The sequence below is a fragment of the Colletotrichum truncatum genome (assembly GCF_014235925.2).
Source record: "Colletotrichum truncatum strain CMES1059 chromosome Unknown Contig_0002, whole genome shotgun sequence".
NCBI classification, from domain to species: domain Eukaryota; kingdom Fungi; phylum Ascomycota; class Sordariomycetes; order Glomerellales; family Glomerellaceae; genus Colletotrichum; species Colletotrichum truncatum.
The window spans coordinates 2067805-2081667 of record NW_027222399.1 but is presented as its reverse complement, the minus strand read 5'-3'; the positions used below and the strand labels follow the sequence as shown (position 1 = coordinate 2081667).

The window sequence follows — 13863 nt, the reverse complement described above, 5'->3', positions numbered from 1 at the left end:
ATGCGACTAAGGTAGTAGAGTGACGGGGGACTGTGACGGGGACTGGCAACAACCTCCACGGGCCACGGGCAGTTAGCTCAAAGTCGAACCTGGAGCTGGAGCCCGTGAAATACAATGGGTGCCGGCCGGGGCTTGGCCAACCACTGTGTCGGTCTATCCAATGAGAGGGGCCTAATCGTCCAGAGACGGGCCAATTATGGGCCACACTGTTGACCTGTTCTTGCCCGTCCCGATCAACCCCCCTGTCTAGTGACTGGTGCGGGGTACCTGTAACCCTTGCAGGTTACAATGCAACAGCAGCGACAGTAGAATGAAGAAAGAGAAGAGCAGCAGCTCACCAGTTACCAATAAGACCTGACAAATTGAGAGACGCTAAAACATGTATCTACTGGGTAGTAGTGGCTCTTTCTATTCTAATGCACAAAGTCGCTCATCGTTGCGTTTGGTGCTGGATTGGGCAAGCATTCCAACACGGTAACTGCGGCCAATGCTCTTACCGAGGCTTGCATCACCAACGTCTTTCGTAAACTTCATCGCAAGCCTATGTCTACCTGCCTTCCCGGGAAATTTCGTACGATAATCGCCAAATATAAGGGGGAAACAAAGAGAAAAAAAAGAAAAGCTGAAGCAGTCGGGGGACTAGACCCCGAGGCTGTCTCCGCCTGCAACTGTCCATTCGCCCATCCGGCTACAGTTCCATGACACTGCCTGCCGCGCAGGAAACTCCACGAATAGCACAACCAACGATGCTCGTGCGCTTCTACCTCACGTCAATAGATGAGACACGTGGGTTCGCTAGTTTTCTCTCGTGGGAAAAAGCGACAGTATCAATAAAGTTGATCTTGCAATCAGGTCACTACTTACGTACGTAGTACGTCTCCAGCCGCAGGGTGCACCCGAGGTATCTAACGCACCTCTGCACTGGAACCGTACGACCGACAGCTGCCAGCGTGTACTTGCCTTCTTGAGTGGGTTAGCCAGGCAATTTGAGGCATGGTACCTACAGACAGGCAACGTTGGCTCAAGGAAGAACCGTGGACCCCTTCCCCTCCGCTCGCCGCTCGGCCACCCCTCAAAGCCAAGTCTTCAGATTGCCGGCCAATGACGGCTCACAATTCAACCACGTTTTTTGCTCGACATGCCAAGTGCGAGGCTGAAGAGTGACCAACAGAAAACGGGAGCATAGGAACCACAAAAAAAAGAAGAAAAAACGTGACATGCGCCATTCAAACCTTGGTTTATTTGGTTTGTCTTTGCTTCCCCTCTTCCTTCAGCATCATCCTCAACCCCAGCATTCAACTACCTCTGTGTATGTCGCTAGTACTCTCGGGTCCAAAAAATGGAAAAGGAAGATCTTGCGTCCGCTTTTTTTTTTTTTTTTTTTTTTTTTTTTGGGTGGTATAATGCCTTTCGGTAAAGGTCCGTAGTCACTACAGAGGGACCAGCAGAAGCACGGCCGACGGAGTATGATGCTTCAAAGTCCACCGCAAGAAGCCTGAATAGACCCTCAGCTTCCACCGCATTTGAGCCTTCACTCAGCATTTCCGATGGAAGCCACCTTACTCCGGCGGGAAGCCCATAATACTGGAGACCATTTACATGAACAGCCTACCTAAGCCGCCTCAAATCACCCCATCCACCTGAAAACAACCGATCTCGTAGTTCTCAAACAACCTGGCCCTCTTGCGATAGTCAACGACTAGACCTGCAGGAAATGGCAACAAGCATCTCGTACCTCGCGTCGAGACGCTGCATCGTAACACCGGAAGTAGCCGGGAAGATGGGCAGAAAAAAGATAATACTAATATGATGCGGGGCACATTCCTCCAAAAAAGTGTGAGGGGCACCACACAACACACATCACCTCAACTTGGGGCTAGCCACGTCTGGATCTACTTGCCCCTGCTCTAATTCTCCCCCCTCGCTCGCTCCTTCGCTACAGAAACCTTTGTGCGAAGTTTGATGAAGAACCCCTCAGTAGCAATGTTGCTGGGTCGTATCGAGTGTCATGCAGTCGGGCCGGGAATAAAACCCGACTGCCTACCTGAACTGCGTAGCGGGGCTCTTGTCTTCCAACTGCGACGTTACTCAGCTTCTATCCAGTTCGGCTCAACATAGCATCTCCCAGCAGTCTAATTCTCCGGGTCTGGCCACGCCGACGCCCTCGCCCCTCCTGCATCCGCGTATTGCCGTTTCAATCCACAGAACCAAGTCCACTTCTGATGAGTCGCGTCTGCCGTTGCCGAGACGCTTTCCTACGTCAGGCGCAGATCTACTGCCACGATGTAGACGTGATAGGCGTCGTCATATTAAGCCCTCTTGAACTACACAGCGTAAATGTCTTACTGACTAAACAACACCAACTGTTGCGATAGCACTCAATTTGGTTTTCTCCTGACTGCGCTACCTATGAAATGAATTGGGGTACCCCAAATCCCCATGCCTCCCGAGGCCCCTTTTGCCAGGCTCTTGTATTATTGCTGAAGCCAGCGGGGTGGATATCTGGAAATGAAAGTGACGTAGGAACAGAGCGAAAACCACCAGTCCCCCCAACTCACGATGCCTCCACCAATTGATACGCCGATTAGTTCTTCTTGACCGCCGCATCTGCCGACTCTCCTCCCTTGGACTCGACGAGACTGTCCGCCATCGCCTCAGCTGCGGCCTTCTTCAGTCTCTCGCTGTCCTCCGATTTGACATCCTTAGACGCAGCCTTCTCCTTGGCCTCTCTTTCGTCCTCGCTATCTCCCAAGCTGAAAGGGTCATTGTCGTTGATGGGACTAGGCTCGACCGTTGACAGAGGCTGCCACTTGCTGGACTTGGCCTTGGACCCCGTAGCATCTTCAGCTGAAACCCTAGGTGACGAGCCATACACGTCAATCTCCTCAGCTCCCTCTCGGAACGCAACCTTTCGCCCATCGCTTGGCTTGGGCGACTTTGAGGGTGGAGGGGGCTTAAAGAGGTCGGGGTGTGACAACGGCCTGTTGCCGTCACGAACCGGAGCTGATCGGTTGTTAGCGCCGGACTAGCGGTCATCCAAAAAGGGGCCCGGAGCGGGCGTGCACTTACTTCCATCAGCCGTGAACTTCATGCCTGCGAAATCGTCGCTGAGGACCTGAGGGTCCGCATCATATCTCTCGTAGTCACCACTCCTGCGGCTCGACTCCCCAGGACGTCTACCGCCGTACTGTCCTTGGCCTTGACCGGGTCGCTGGTTGTGGTCATCCTCGTCGGCGAATTCCTCGTCGAACCTCTTCTTCATAGTCGTAATCCAGCTGTTGACTTTGCCCTGGGTCTCGATGAAGCCTTGCCGCAGCCTCTCCTGGATAACCGGCAGCTCATCGTCGAAGAAGTTGTGCTCGCGGTCCTCGGCGTTCACTCTGGGTTCGAGACCGGTCTGCTGGCGTCTGACGCGACCACCGGGACTTCGGTTCGCGGTTCTGGCCTCGTAGTTGCCGACGTTATCGAAGTGTTCCGCTAGCTGGCGCGCGTATAGTTCGTCCGCCTCGAGCTGAGACAGTTGCACAGAGGCGGCAGGGCGGGGAGGCTGGGGAGGAGGGTTCTCTGCTTCGGGCTCGTTACGTGCGGCATCGGGATCCGTCATTTCTGAGATGATATGTTAGCAATAGGCCGGGATCTGGTTGGGCACGCGACATACCAAGCAGAGCATTGAAGGCAGGGTCAATGCGCCCGCCGCTGGCTCTCAAAACAGCCTTGATGACAGAGATGTCGATGCTGGGGAAGGCTTCTTTCAAGATGTCCTCATTCTTCTGTGTCTCGGTAGAGGGTCTAGGGGGCTTCGCCGGGGGGGCAGGTTCGGCGGCCGCTGTCGAGGATGCCATGTTGGCCGAGGTATTCGTGTTCTGGTTGGAGCTTTCACCGCCGAGTATTCCTGTCTCCTGAATATCTTCGTCGTCGCTCAAGTCCAAGGGCTTGACTGTGGTGGGAGATTCGGGTCCGCTTGTGGACGTAAGCTTGTTCTATAAATCACGAAAAGGATGAGGTGTCAGTCGCAGGGAACATCGCATAAAGTAAAGTGTTTCGAGGCAGGATGGCGCACTGTTTCGTTGGGGGCGGACATGACTACGTTGCCTACTGTCCTTGCTGGGTCGTGGAAATTGCGGAATATGCTTGATCGAGATGAATCGCAGTATAAAAGCCTCAAGCTTGGATGTCTCAAGAGGCTTAAAAGGGGTGTCTCCCAAGGTTGGTTGTGCAAGATTGCTGTTATTGCGCGCCGAGCGAGGGGTGGCAGAGCTGGCGAGATGACATTAAAGTGGGCTGCAAGCTGATGACGCCGCGCCTCCAGGCGCCAGTCGAGCTTAAGCTCAGCCACAATCCTCGTCGCCACAGGTGTCGTCAGTTTACCAAAGGAACGCAGGTCCCTGGAATGGCAGCTGCATCAGGCCACGTTCGTCTGGTGCCAGCTGGCATCTTCGACCCGTAATTATGCCGGCTTTGGAGACAGTACCTCTGATCCGAAGGGGCACATAGACTAACAACAACGAGACGCAGCTACATGTCATGTGATACGATGCTATTCTGAGGCCAAACAGGTGCAGTGAGGCCAGGCAGACAGTGAGGCCAAGCAGACTCAGTGAGGCCAGAATAAAATTGACAATATATATATAAGTGCAGATGAGTTTTGCTGGTAAACTGGGTAATTTTGTATTTGTAGACCAGGCCACAACACTAAACTTTTTGTTTGTATCTAAATCTGCACAATTAAACGAACATTACTTGTTCCCAATTCTCAACAGCAACCATGGCCGACTTTGATCTCAATTCAGCATTCATTCCCGCACTACATAAGCCAGCCGCACTCCTGCCCGTAGCAAAGCACCGCGATGCCTTGCTCTATCTCATCGAGACGAAGCAGGTCACTATCGTTGTTGGCCAGACTGGTTCCGGCAAGACTACTCAAATCCCCCAATTCCTCGAAGCCGCAGGATGGTGCACAGATGGCAAGGTTATCGGTATCACCCAACCCCGCCGAGTCGCTTCAACGACAGTTGCTATGCGAGTTGCCGAAGAGTTTGGCTGTGAGATAGGCAAGGAGGTGGGCTTCGCGATTCGGTTCGAAGATGCCACCTCCGCCCAAACGCGCATCAAGTACATGACAGATGGACTCCTTATCAGAGAGGCTCTCGTCGACCCTCTACTTACACGGTATTCTGTCATCATGGTGGACGAGGCTCATGAGCGATCTATTAGTACCGACATTCTTCTGGGCCTGCTGAAGAAGATTATGAAGAAGCGGCCGGAGCTGCGTGTCATTATCAGCAGTGCTACGTTGCAGGCCGAGGAGTTCTTCAATTTTTTCACCACGAACCCGGGCGATGAGGTGAAAGAAGCAAAGCAGCCAGTTGACGATGCAGCAAAGGGCGACAACAAGAAGGCTGCAATCATACCCTTGGAAGGGAGAGCGTCCCCCGTTGACATTCTTTACCTGGAATCTCCGGCAGAGGACTACGTCGAGAAAGCTATCTCAACTGTTTTTGATATTCACGAAAATGAGAACGACGGAGACATTCTGGTATTCCTCACAGGCCGCGAGGAAATTGACACTGCTGTTCAGGCCATCGCCGACCGCCTCCTCGACAAGAGAGACCAAGACTACAAGAAGTTGCAAGCACTCCCTCTTTACGCCGGTCTCACTACTGAGCAGCAGATGTATGTCTTTGATAAGCCTCCTGAAGGCACGAGAAAAGTCGTCTTTGCGACCAACATCGCCGAGGCGTCTATCACTATCGACGGAATCGTCTACGTCGTCGACTGCGGCTTCGCGAAGCTCAGAGCGTACAACCCCCGAACAGGCATCGAGGCCCTGACGACTACCGCCATCTCCAAAGCCTCTGCAAACCAGCGCGCCGGTAGAGCGGGAAGGACAAGGCCGGGCAAGTGCTTCCGGCTCTATACGGAAGAATCATTCCTAGGTCTCCCCCAAGTCGCAGTTCCTGAGATTCAGCGTTCTAACCTGGCACCCTTCATTCTGCAACTGAAAGCCTTGGGCATCGACAACGTCCTTCGATTTAACTTCCTCAGCCCGCCGCCCTCGGAACTGATGGCCAAGGCTCTGGAATTGCTCTACGCCCTGGGAGCCCTCGACGAGTACGCCAAGCTTACTAAACCTCTGGGCTACAGAATGGCGGAAATCGCAGTAGAGCCGATGATGGGCAAAACATTGCTGAGTGCCGAGTCGTTCGGGTGCCTCAGTGAGATGCTTACCATCGCAGCCATGACCAGTGCAGGCGGCAACAATGTCTGGTTTTACCATGACGGCGAGCGGAAGCAGATGGAAACCTCCCGGCGCTCGTTCGCCGCCGAGGAGGGCGACCATCTGACACTTCTCAACGTTTACCAGGCCTTCGTCACAACGGGCAAGAAGGAATCGAAGTTCTGTCGCGAGCACAACCTAAACTTTAAAACCTTGACGCGAGCCGTGAGCATACGAGCACAGCTCAAGCGGTATCTTGAGAAATCTGGCGTCGTCATGGACGACTCACTGGGCAACAAAAAAGGGCAGCAGCAGGATAACGTCAAAAAGGCGGAGCAGATCCGGCGGTGCCTCACAGCGGGCTACTTTGCGCACGCAGCGAGGATGCAGCCAGACGGCACGTTCCGCAACGTGTCGGGCCAGACGATGCTCCACGCGCACCCAAGCTCGCTCATGTTCAACCGCAAGGCTGACTGGGTCATTTTCCACGAAGTCATGGAGACGGGCGCAAAAATATTCATAAAAGACATCACCAAGATCGAGAAAGACTGGCTTGTGGAGTATGCTCCGGAGTTCTATCAAGTTGTGGACAAGTCGGCGTCGACGACGACGATGTGAGGCTGAAGCTGAAACCCTGTCAGGAAAGGAAGGGGAAAGGGAAAGGGGGCCCAGGACGAGAGGAGACAGGATCACGCTGTACCGGGCTTGTACGCCGAGGCCTAAGATACCAAAGCAGTGATCGATCTCCAGAAAGAGCATGAGGCAATGGAGGCAACAGAAAGGGATAGGGAGGGACCAGAAGGAGGCTGTCACGAGCCCCGGACCACTGTGCGCGAGGTTCCTTGTTTGTTGGAGCAGAGACATCAGCTCACACGACTCAATGCGCAGCTACATCTTGCGGCAGATATAGTTGTATCAAGACAGGGCCGAATCGCAGCTGTCTGCATTGAGGAGGCGGGCCGAGTGAAATGGTCAGCCTGACTGGTCACTAATGGTCTTTTGGGCAGGGTTCTGAATGGCTCTCTCCTGGCCAAAGCCCCCAGTGGAGATACTCATGAGGAGAGAGGAGTCTGAGAGGATAGCTAAGTTATGTTCTGGAATAATATACATAACCTTTATGAAAGTACATAGGTGAGCATAATACGAGCCTTGCATGTGTGATGCGAGATGTGATTGGCGAAAATGCCAGCCGCCTGAAATGGGGACCAATCAGAGGATCTCGGCCAATGACAAGCTTTGTAGGGTCCGTCGACATTAGCTTAATTAGATGACTGGGGGACAGTGCGAGTAGGCTTTTCACTGGTTAGCACGGCATCGCGATTGACTTTTTCGTCCTTGCGCAAGTCTCAGGCCTGGCCCACCGTCTAAAATGACACAAGGGAGAGAATCGTAAAGAGTGGCTTCATTGTTCTCGGGTGAGGTGGTTATGTCTTAACTTTCTCCATGGCACGTGAGAAATATCCACGATACCTTCATTTTTCATTTCTTTTTTGCTCTTTTTACTGCACGAAGCCTACAGATCCAAGATGTAGGAGGTAATGCCTATGTCTCTCTTCAGATAGAGGAGCCTAGCGGAAGAGTGAGAAGGATTTCACACACACTAGACTCCTTCGTCTAACGCAATTTCTTCCCTGTCGCTTGGCGTCAGCGGCGAGAATCCCGGATGGAGTCATTCAAGCGTCCATTTGTTCGGGCGAACATAAAAACTAGCAAAACTCTACCGCCGACAGACCATGGCAGCAACCTGGCCAACCGTGATTGCATCGTTGTGCAGTGGACCATCACAATGAATTGCAATGATATGCGACTCAGCGATTCCCTTCAGAAATGGCAAATTTGTGTGCATGCAAGGTCAGGTGCTGATCCGGACAACTGCCGCTATCTCTTTTCACCGGCCCCTTAACCCGGTCCTCCGCTGTCGCTATCATGGATCCCCCGTAAAAAGGGAGTGTCAGAAGCTGGGAAAACCTTGGTCAGAAAGGGGGTTTGTTTCCTTGTTTCTTTCTGATTTGAACGGACCTCTTCATCCAGGATGCAATGAACGATCGTCACCCCCCCACTGAAGGCCGAAATGACGGATCGAGGTTCCACGTTCATGTTATTGTTATTCCTCCTTGCCGTGGTTTCATTGCCAGGGAATAAGTAGTATACCGAATGGCATATATTATGCTGTGCATTTCGCAAGCGGCCATCACACACAGAGGGACCTATGCATAAGAAGGAGAAACTGGCCGCGAGCAAGTGAGAGGCTAGAGACGATTCCTGATGGATCATGCGCAAATTGGGGGGCGCCTCGCGCCGTCCAACGCCGCCGGCCGGCTCTGAGACCTAAGAGCCCTATACATTCCTTTCGTGGAATCGTCGTTCAATAGGCGCGTGTGTGGCTTGTGTATTCTTGTTCTCCCAAAATAGACAAGTTGTGCCGTGCTGTGGCAAGCACATTAAGGATAAAAAGCGACATTATCTGGCCGTGGATCGTAAATACAGTTGCGGGGAGCGCAGTGGAGAGCGGAAGAGGAGGCTCAGCCTCCGAGACGATGGGCCACGGACGAAGTTATCAGGAGAGATTCACAATGATGCCTCTGTGTATCCTCCGTATTGCTTGTTGATATCGGTGTCGTCGTCGTCATCACAACCGCCATCGCCGCCAGGCCCCAACAGGCCCAGGTAGTTCCAAGGGAAGAGCAGACCCCCCAGCTCCCAATGACGGCTTCAATTTCGGTAGAAAACTGCATACTATGTATGTCTGGTCGTTTCGCAACGGGAATTGTAGCCAGCATCTCGCTACAAGACACCCGATTGTCATTTTTGGTGCCCCGATACGCTCATTGCGCCTATGCATTCATTGCTGGGGTAAGGCGAGACCAGCCTCAATCCAGAAACAGCGGCCGAGGATCTAGAAGCCAGTGAAGCCACTAGTTCAACGGGCAGATTAGCGCTGTACAAGACAAGACACAAGTGCGGTGCGGTGCGGCGCAGCGTTGCTGGCACGTTGCTTGCACGGTCAGGGATGTGGGAGGCGGGTGTAAAACAAGTGGCGGACGAGAGCTATTGTTGTAAAGCGGTTAGGATCTTTATTCGTTCTAAGTTTCTTTTCCGTAGGCGTTCTCATTGTTCTTTTTGCGTCATTAAATTGAGATGATCACAGTGTGATAGTAATTGAAGCAACGGTGGATGGCTTGTGCGGCGCGCGAAATTTGGAGTGCTGGGGGGCAAACCGGCCATGGGATGCTTACCTGCTGCACGGTGTCCGGCGCTCTTATCGTGGTGCGTCGTGGTAGTGGTCGTGGTACTGCTGCTGCCACTGTTCTTTTTACAACCTGCTGGTCAACATTATCTGGTCCAATCTTATCAACCGTCTCCATTTGGTTGGACATTGGATGGTAAAGGAGGGGCGCGTTCCTGAAGTAAATCCCTGCGCTAAGCGAGGAGAGCCCCTGTAGCACTATGTATATGAATCGGTTTTAGTGCAACGTTGGTAGGGAGGCTCGGGCAGCATTAGCCAGTAAGCAGCTATCTGTTCCTGGCTGATGCAAGGAAGGGGATGATACATAGATGATCGGATGGGTTGGAAGAGAAGCATGTGTATTGGGATTTGGGACTCTTTGCCTGTGTAAAGCCCACCGGCGCAGTTTCTGTGCGAATCGATTCATCAAGGGGTGCAGTTGATGCCTAGAGCGAGGTGCCGACGATATGGGGTGTGATGGGTGCACTCACAAACAGCATGGTCACGATGAGGTGAGAATGAGGGAAGAGCGAGGTGAGTCGAGCCGAGTAGAAGTCCAGCCAGAAAGATTCTATCTCTAGTAGCATGAGTCCTTCTACTCCAGTCCTGCTGAGGGCAACCAGGGGGAAAAGTCGCGCCAGCCCCGGCTCATTTGCTGAAATTGCTTTTCATTCGCCTGTTTCCACTGGGCGGCTCCATGCCCCCGGCCCGCCATCCCAAAGTTGACAGGCACCACCCCCCTTTACCCCCCTCCTAGTGGTTCCCCCCCAATCTTTGCTATTGAACTCCATTCGATGGTGGCAGTTCGCTGGCCCGTTAGGACCACTCGACCCATTGTCACCCCCAGCCCTGGTAAGGCCCAGGCTCCCAGGCCCAAGTCAAGGTCCAGGTCCAGGGTCAATGTCAATGTCAAGGCCCCCTGTGGCTAGGTCTCGTTAGGTAGGGGGTCCAGGGTCAAAGTCAGGCCAACAAACGGGACGAGCGACTGTTGCTGCTGTTCAACCGGCTCAATCTCCTCCCAAAACGCTCGCTGGTTCGTTTCGCTTCACTTCGCTTGACGAGGCCCGCAGGCTTGACCGTTTTCGCTTTCTGCGCGGAAGCTCCTCTTGACCCTCTCGGTCCCATCCTCACGCTCTTTTGCCTTTGTCACCCCCAAAAGGGACTGACTCTCACTTTCCCTTTCCCTCACGTCCTTTCCACATCGTCGGTCGTTACTCTGCTTCAAGTTGGCCAGTGACATTCACCGGCTTTCCACATCCAAACAACTGCCTGCCAGCGGGCGAGTCACTCATTTATCATTGTTTGGATCGTGTGAATGCATTGTTGGAGTTAGTCAACTGTCCAACTCGCAAGTCGTTCTTTACCAACAAACATACTATCGTCGCTCATTCTACCGATATCACTCTCTCGTATACACCTGTGTTCGCTTCTAGGAGGCATATACGATTTTGGATCCGCAAACATCGATCATTTGTTCTGGTGCCGCTCACTCTACCGTCCTGTCCCGCCCCGATCCCCGCCCCGATTCAACAACGCGACCTCTCGTTAGGCTATGGTGCTATAAACGCGATAGCGTTTCAGCGAAGGAAGGAGAAAAGCCCCTCTCGAGACGACCAGCTGCTAGCAGAGAGCTGTGTGACGAAATCATTCTTTAAGTTGTCGAGCGCATAATATTTCCCAATGGCATCAACTTCCTTTAACGCCAATGGCTACGTAATGGGCTCCCGGATTCCCATCCGGGACGTTAATCCTATTGTGCCGGTGCCTAGTCCAGCCCAGCCTCTGCGAGTTGCCTCTCGTATCATCGGAGCGAGAGCTTCAGAGTGTACCGGCCCTGCCAATCAGTGCGAGAAGCCAGTCGATCCAAGCTCCATGACCTTGCCCATCGCTTTGGGTGTTTCGTAGGTTTTGTATTGGTTCACATTGCGAATATAGGCTGACGGCTTCTAGAATCCCAATCGTTGGTGCACTCTGCCTCCTCTTTTACTTCCACCGAAGGAACATAAAGAAGCAGCGACTGGAGGAAGCCAACGACCCAAACCGAGGCTTGGATTTCGGACTGGGTGAGACCAGCTCTGACAAGGGTGGAAATGGCAAGAGCAAGCGGAAGAGTTTGATGTTCCGTGAGAAGGGGATGGGTCTCGACACAAAGAAGCGTCAACTGTCCATGGACATGAACCTTTCCAGCCCTTACCTCCTTCCCCCAGGTCTTCAGAACTCACGCGAGTCCCTGAACTCTCTCGCGAAAACTCTCCACAACAACGAGGATCCCTACCGCCCTGTCGCTCAGTATGCCAACAGCGACGTTGGCTCGATCCGATCCTTCAAGCCCGATGGCGCGTCAGTCTATAGCCGCTCGGCGAGCCAGAAACGCGGTTCCAACATGACAAGTCGTACTGCCATGACGAACATCACTCTTCCCCCCAGACAAAATTCTTTGCCTAAGCCGCCTGGTACTCCCGTCGACCCTTTCGCTACGCCTAAGTCCAGGTCTGGATCTCCGGCCCCGGAGATCCTCTCGCCAGCTGTCGCGTCGCCCACCTCACCCGCCATTAGAAGCCCTCTTATCGCCGAGCCTATCATCCCTCAAATCGAGACCGTGCCTTACCCCGACGACAGGAACAGAGGGGCTCTTCCTCAGATTCCCGATCTGCCGGAACCCGCTCCTGTTGCCTTTAAAGGCCTTCCCGCCAACCCGCGGCCTCCTGCAGCCAACCCTCCTGTCCCCGAAGCCCGGGCGGCGGACACCGCTCCTTCTGTGGCTGAACTCCCTGCCACCGAAAAGGCGGAGCAGGCCCAGGCCCCGGCCCCTCCGGCTATTGGCCTTGGTCTTGACGATATGAGCTTCCCCACTCACTCTCACCGCTTGTCACCCCCTGCTGGTGGTACCCTTCCCTCAAGCCCCCGGCCCCAAAAGGAGGGAGCTCCATCGACTCTTCCAGCCATCGTACCCGAGGAGACGTATGCTTATAATGACCCTTACGACCAAAACGACTATGAGGATGAGGAACGAGGTCGGTCTCAACGTCGTTCTGTGGAAGTGAACGACTACCGCGAATCTCGCCAACTCGGCATCCCGGCTCAAGACAACAAGAGACTTTCAGTCGGCTTCCGCCCGCTTCCACCGGACGAGGTTATGGAGTCTGAAGACCCCGAAGAGCGCGCCAACAGAATCAGATCCTTCTATAAGGAGTACTTCGATCCTGACAACCCAGGGGCAGGTGGTCATCAACCCCCACCTCCGATGCCTCCCATGGGTCCTCCCCGAGGCCGAGGCCCTCCTCCGGGTCAACCTCAGTACTATGAGGACGTCGATCCGAGCTTTATGGGTGGTCCGGGAGGCGATCCCTACTTTGACCCCGAGACGAACTCGTTCGTTATGCCATACGCTCAGCCTGTTACTCGTCGTGCGATGACACCGCCGCCTAGCGGCGCCCGTTTCCGCGGCCCTCCCCCTCCAAGAGTCATGTACGGCTCAATGGGTGGTCGTATGGCCAGCCCCGGTCCCAGAGGAAGAGGACCACCCCCGCCACGCGCGGGATCGGCCATGTCTAGCCGTCTTGGGCCTTCTCGACGAGGCTCCGATATGTCCAGCCAATACACCACTAGACCCGGCTCGTCGGTGTCGAACCGAATGGGACCTCCGAGACAGAAGCCCAAGGGACCTCCACCTGCAGATCTTACCACCTTGCCTAACCCGTCGAAGCTCAAGGATGACGCTTTTGCCATTATGAACCCCCTCGACTTTGCTCCTCCCGAGAGCTTTGCCAGCCGTGCTCGTGGTCGCTCTCAGAGTCCTGCAGGAGAGCGGCGACCTTACGTGCAACCGAAGGTTGCTCACACGCCGTTGGTCAGCAGCTTCGAGGAGATGGCTGCTATGCCTAGCCCGTAAGTTAACCCCCCCAGAAACCCCAGCGTACGATCACCCATTAACAACAACCAGGCACATGTTGCGCAAATCAGGAACCTTTACGGCTCTTGACTTCGCTCCTCCTCGCAAGTTCAAGGACGCGGACAACATGAGCGATGCCGGCAGCATCCGCAGCAACCGCAGTGGCATCTCGGCGGTCAACCAAGCCGCTATCCGAAGCGGTGCCGGCAGAGTCAGCCGACTGCCCGGCGACACGGTCTTCCAGACGGCCGCCCTTCAGGACCAGCTGAAGCCGCAATGGGGCATGCGCCAGTAAATGAAGAAAAAAAGCAAATGGCGTTTTGTTGTTGATATCATTACATTGTTTGCCGCGTTTTGATACGGCAGCGCCGAATCACGGTCACGACTTTCCGTATGCATATTCGCACATAGAGTTCATATACTATCATCCATGTACATGAATTCCGACAACCAAGAGGAGCCCTTCCCAGCTTCTCATTGGGGTGTAGCATCAGGGTGTTATTCTTCTCGCATTTAGTAGCGACGTAC

The 13863-nt window shown here is 54.0% G+C and overlaps 3 protein-coding genes across 3 annotated transcripts; 2 read left to right on the top strand and 1 right to left on the bottom strand.

The window, feature by feature from the left end:
• Window positions 1-2584: 2584 nt before the first annotated feature.
• CTRU02_203523 (CUE domain-containing protein) lies at window positions 2585-4081 on the bottom strand (the record flags this gene model as incomplete). The annotated part of the gene is made up of 4 exons (XM_036724149.1): window positions 2585-3003; window positions 3070-3606; window positions 3659-3980; window positions 4061-4081. 4 exons carry the CDS (start codon window positions 4079-4081, stop codon window positions 2585-2587), a joined length of 1299 nt encoding a protein of 432 aa, XP_036584263.1.
• Window positions 4082-4765: 684 nt separating this feature from the next.
• CTRU02_203522 (ATP-dependent RNA helicase DHX35) lies at window positions 4766-6835 on the top strand (the record flags this gene model as incomplete). Its single annotated transcript, XM_036724148.1, has 1 exon — window positions 4766-6835. The coding sequence occupies one exon, from the start codon at window positions 4766-4768 to the stop codon at window positions 6833-6835; it is 2070 nt and encodes a 689-aa protein (XP_036584262.1).
• A 4724-nt stretch (window positions 6836-11559) lies between these two features.
• CTRU02_203521 (uncharacterized protein) lies at window positions 11560-13630 on the top strand (the record flags this gene model as incomplete). Its single annotated transcript, XM_036724147.1, has 2 exons — window positions 11560-13331; window positions 13387-13630. 2 exons carry the CDS (start codon window positions 11560-11562, stop codon window positions 13628-13630), a joined length of 2016 nt encoding a protein of 671 aa, XP_036584261.1.
• Window positions 13631-13863: the final 233 nt, after the last annotated feature.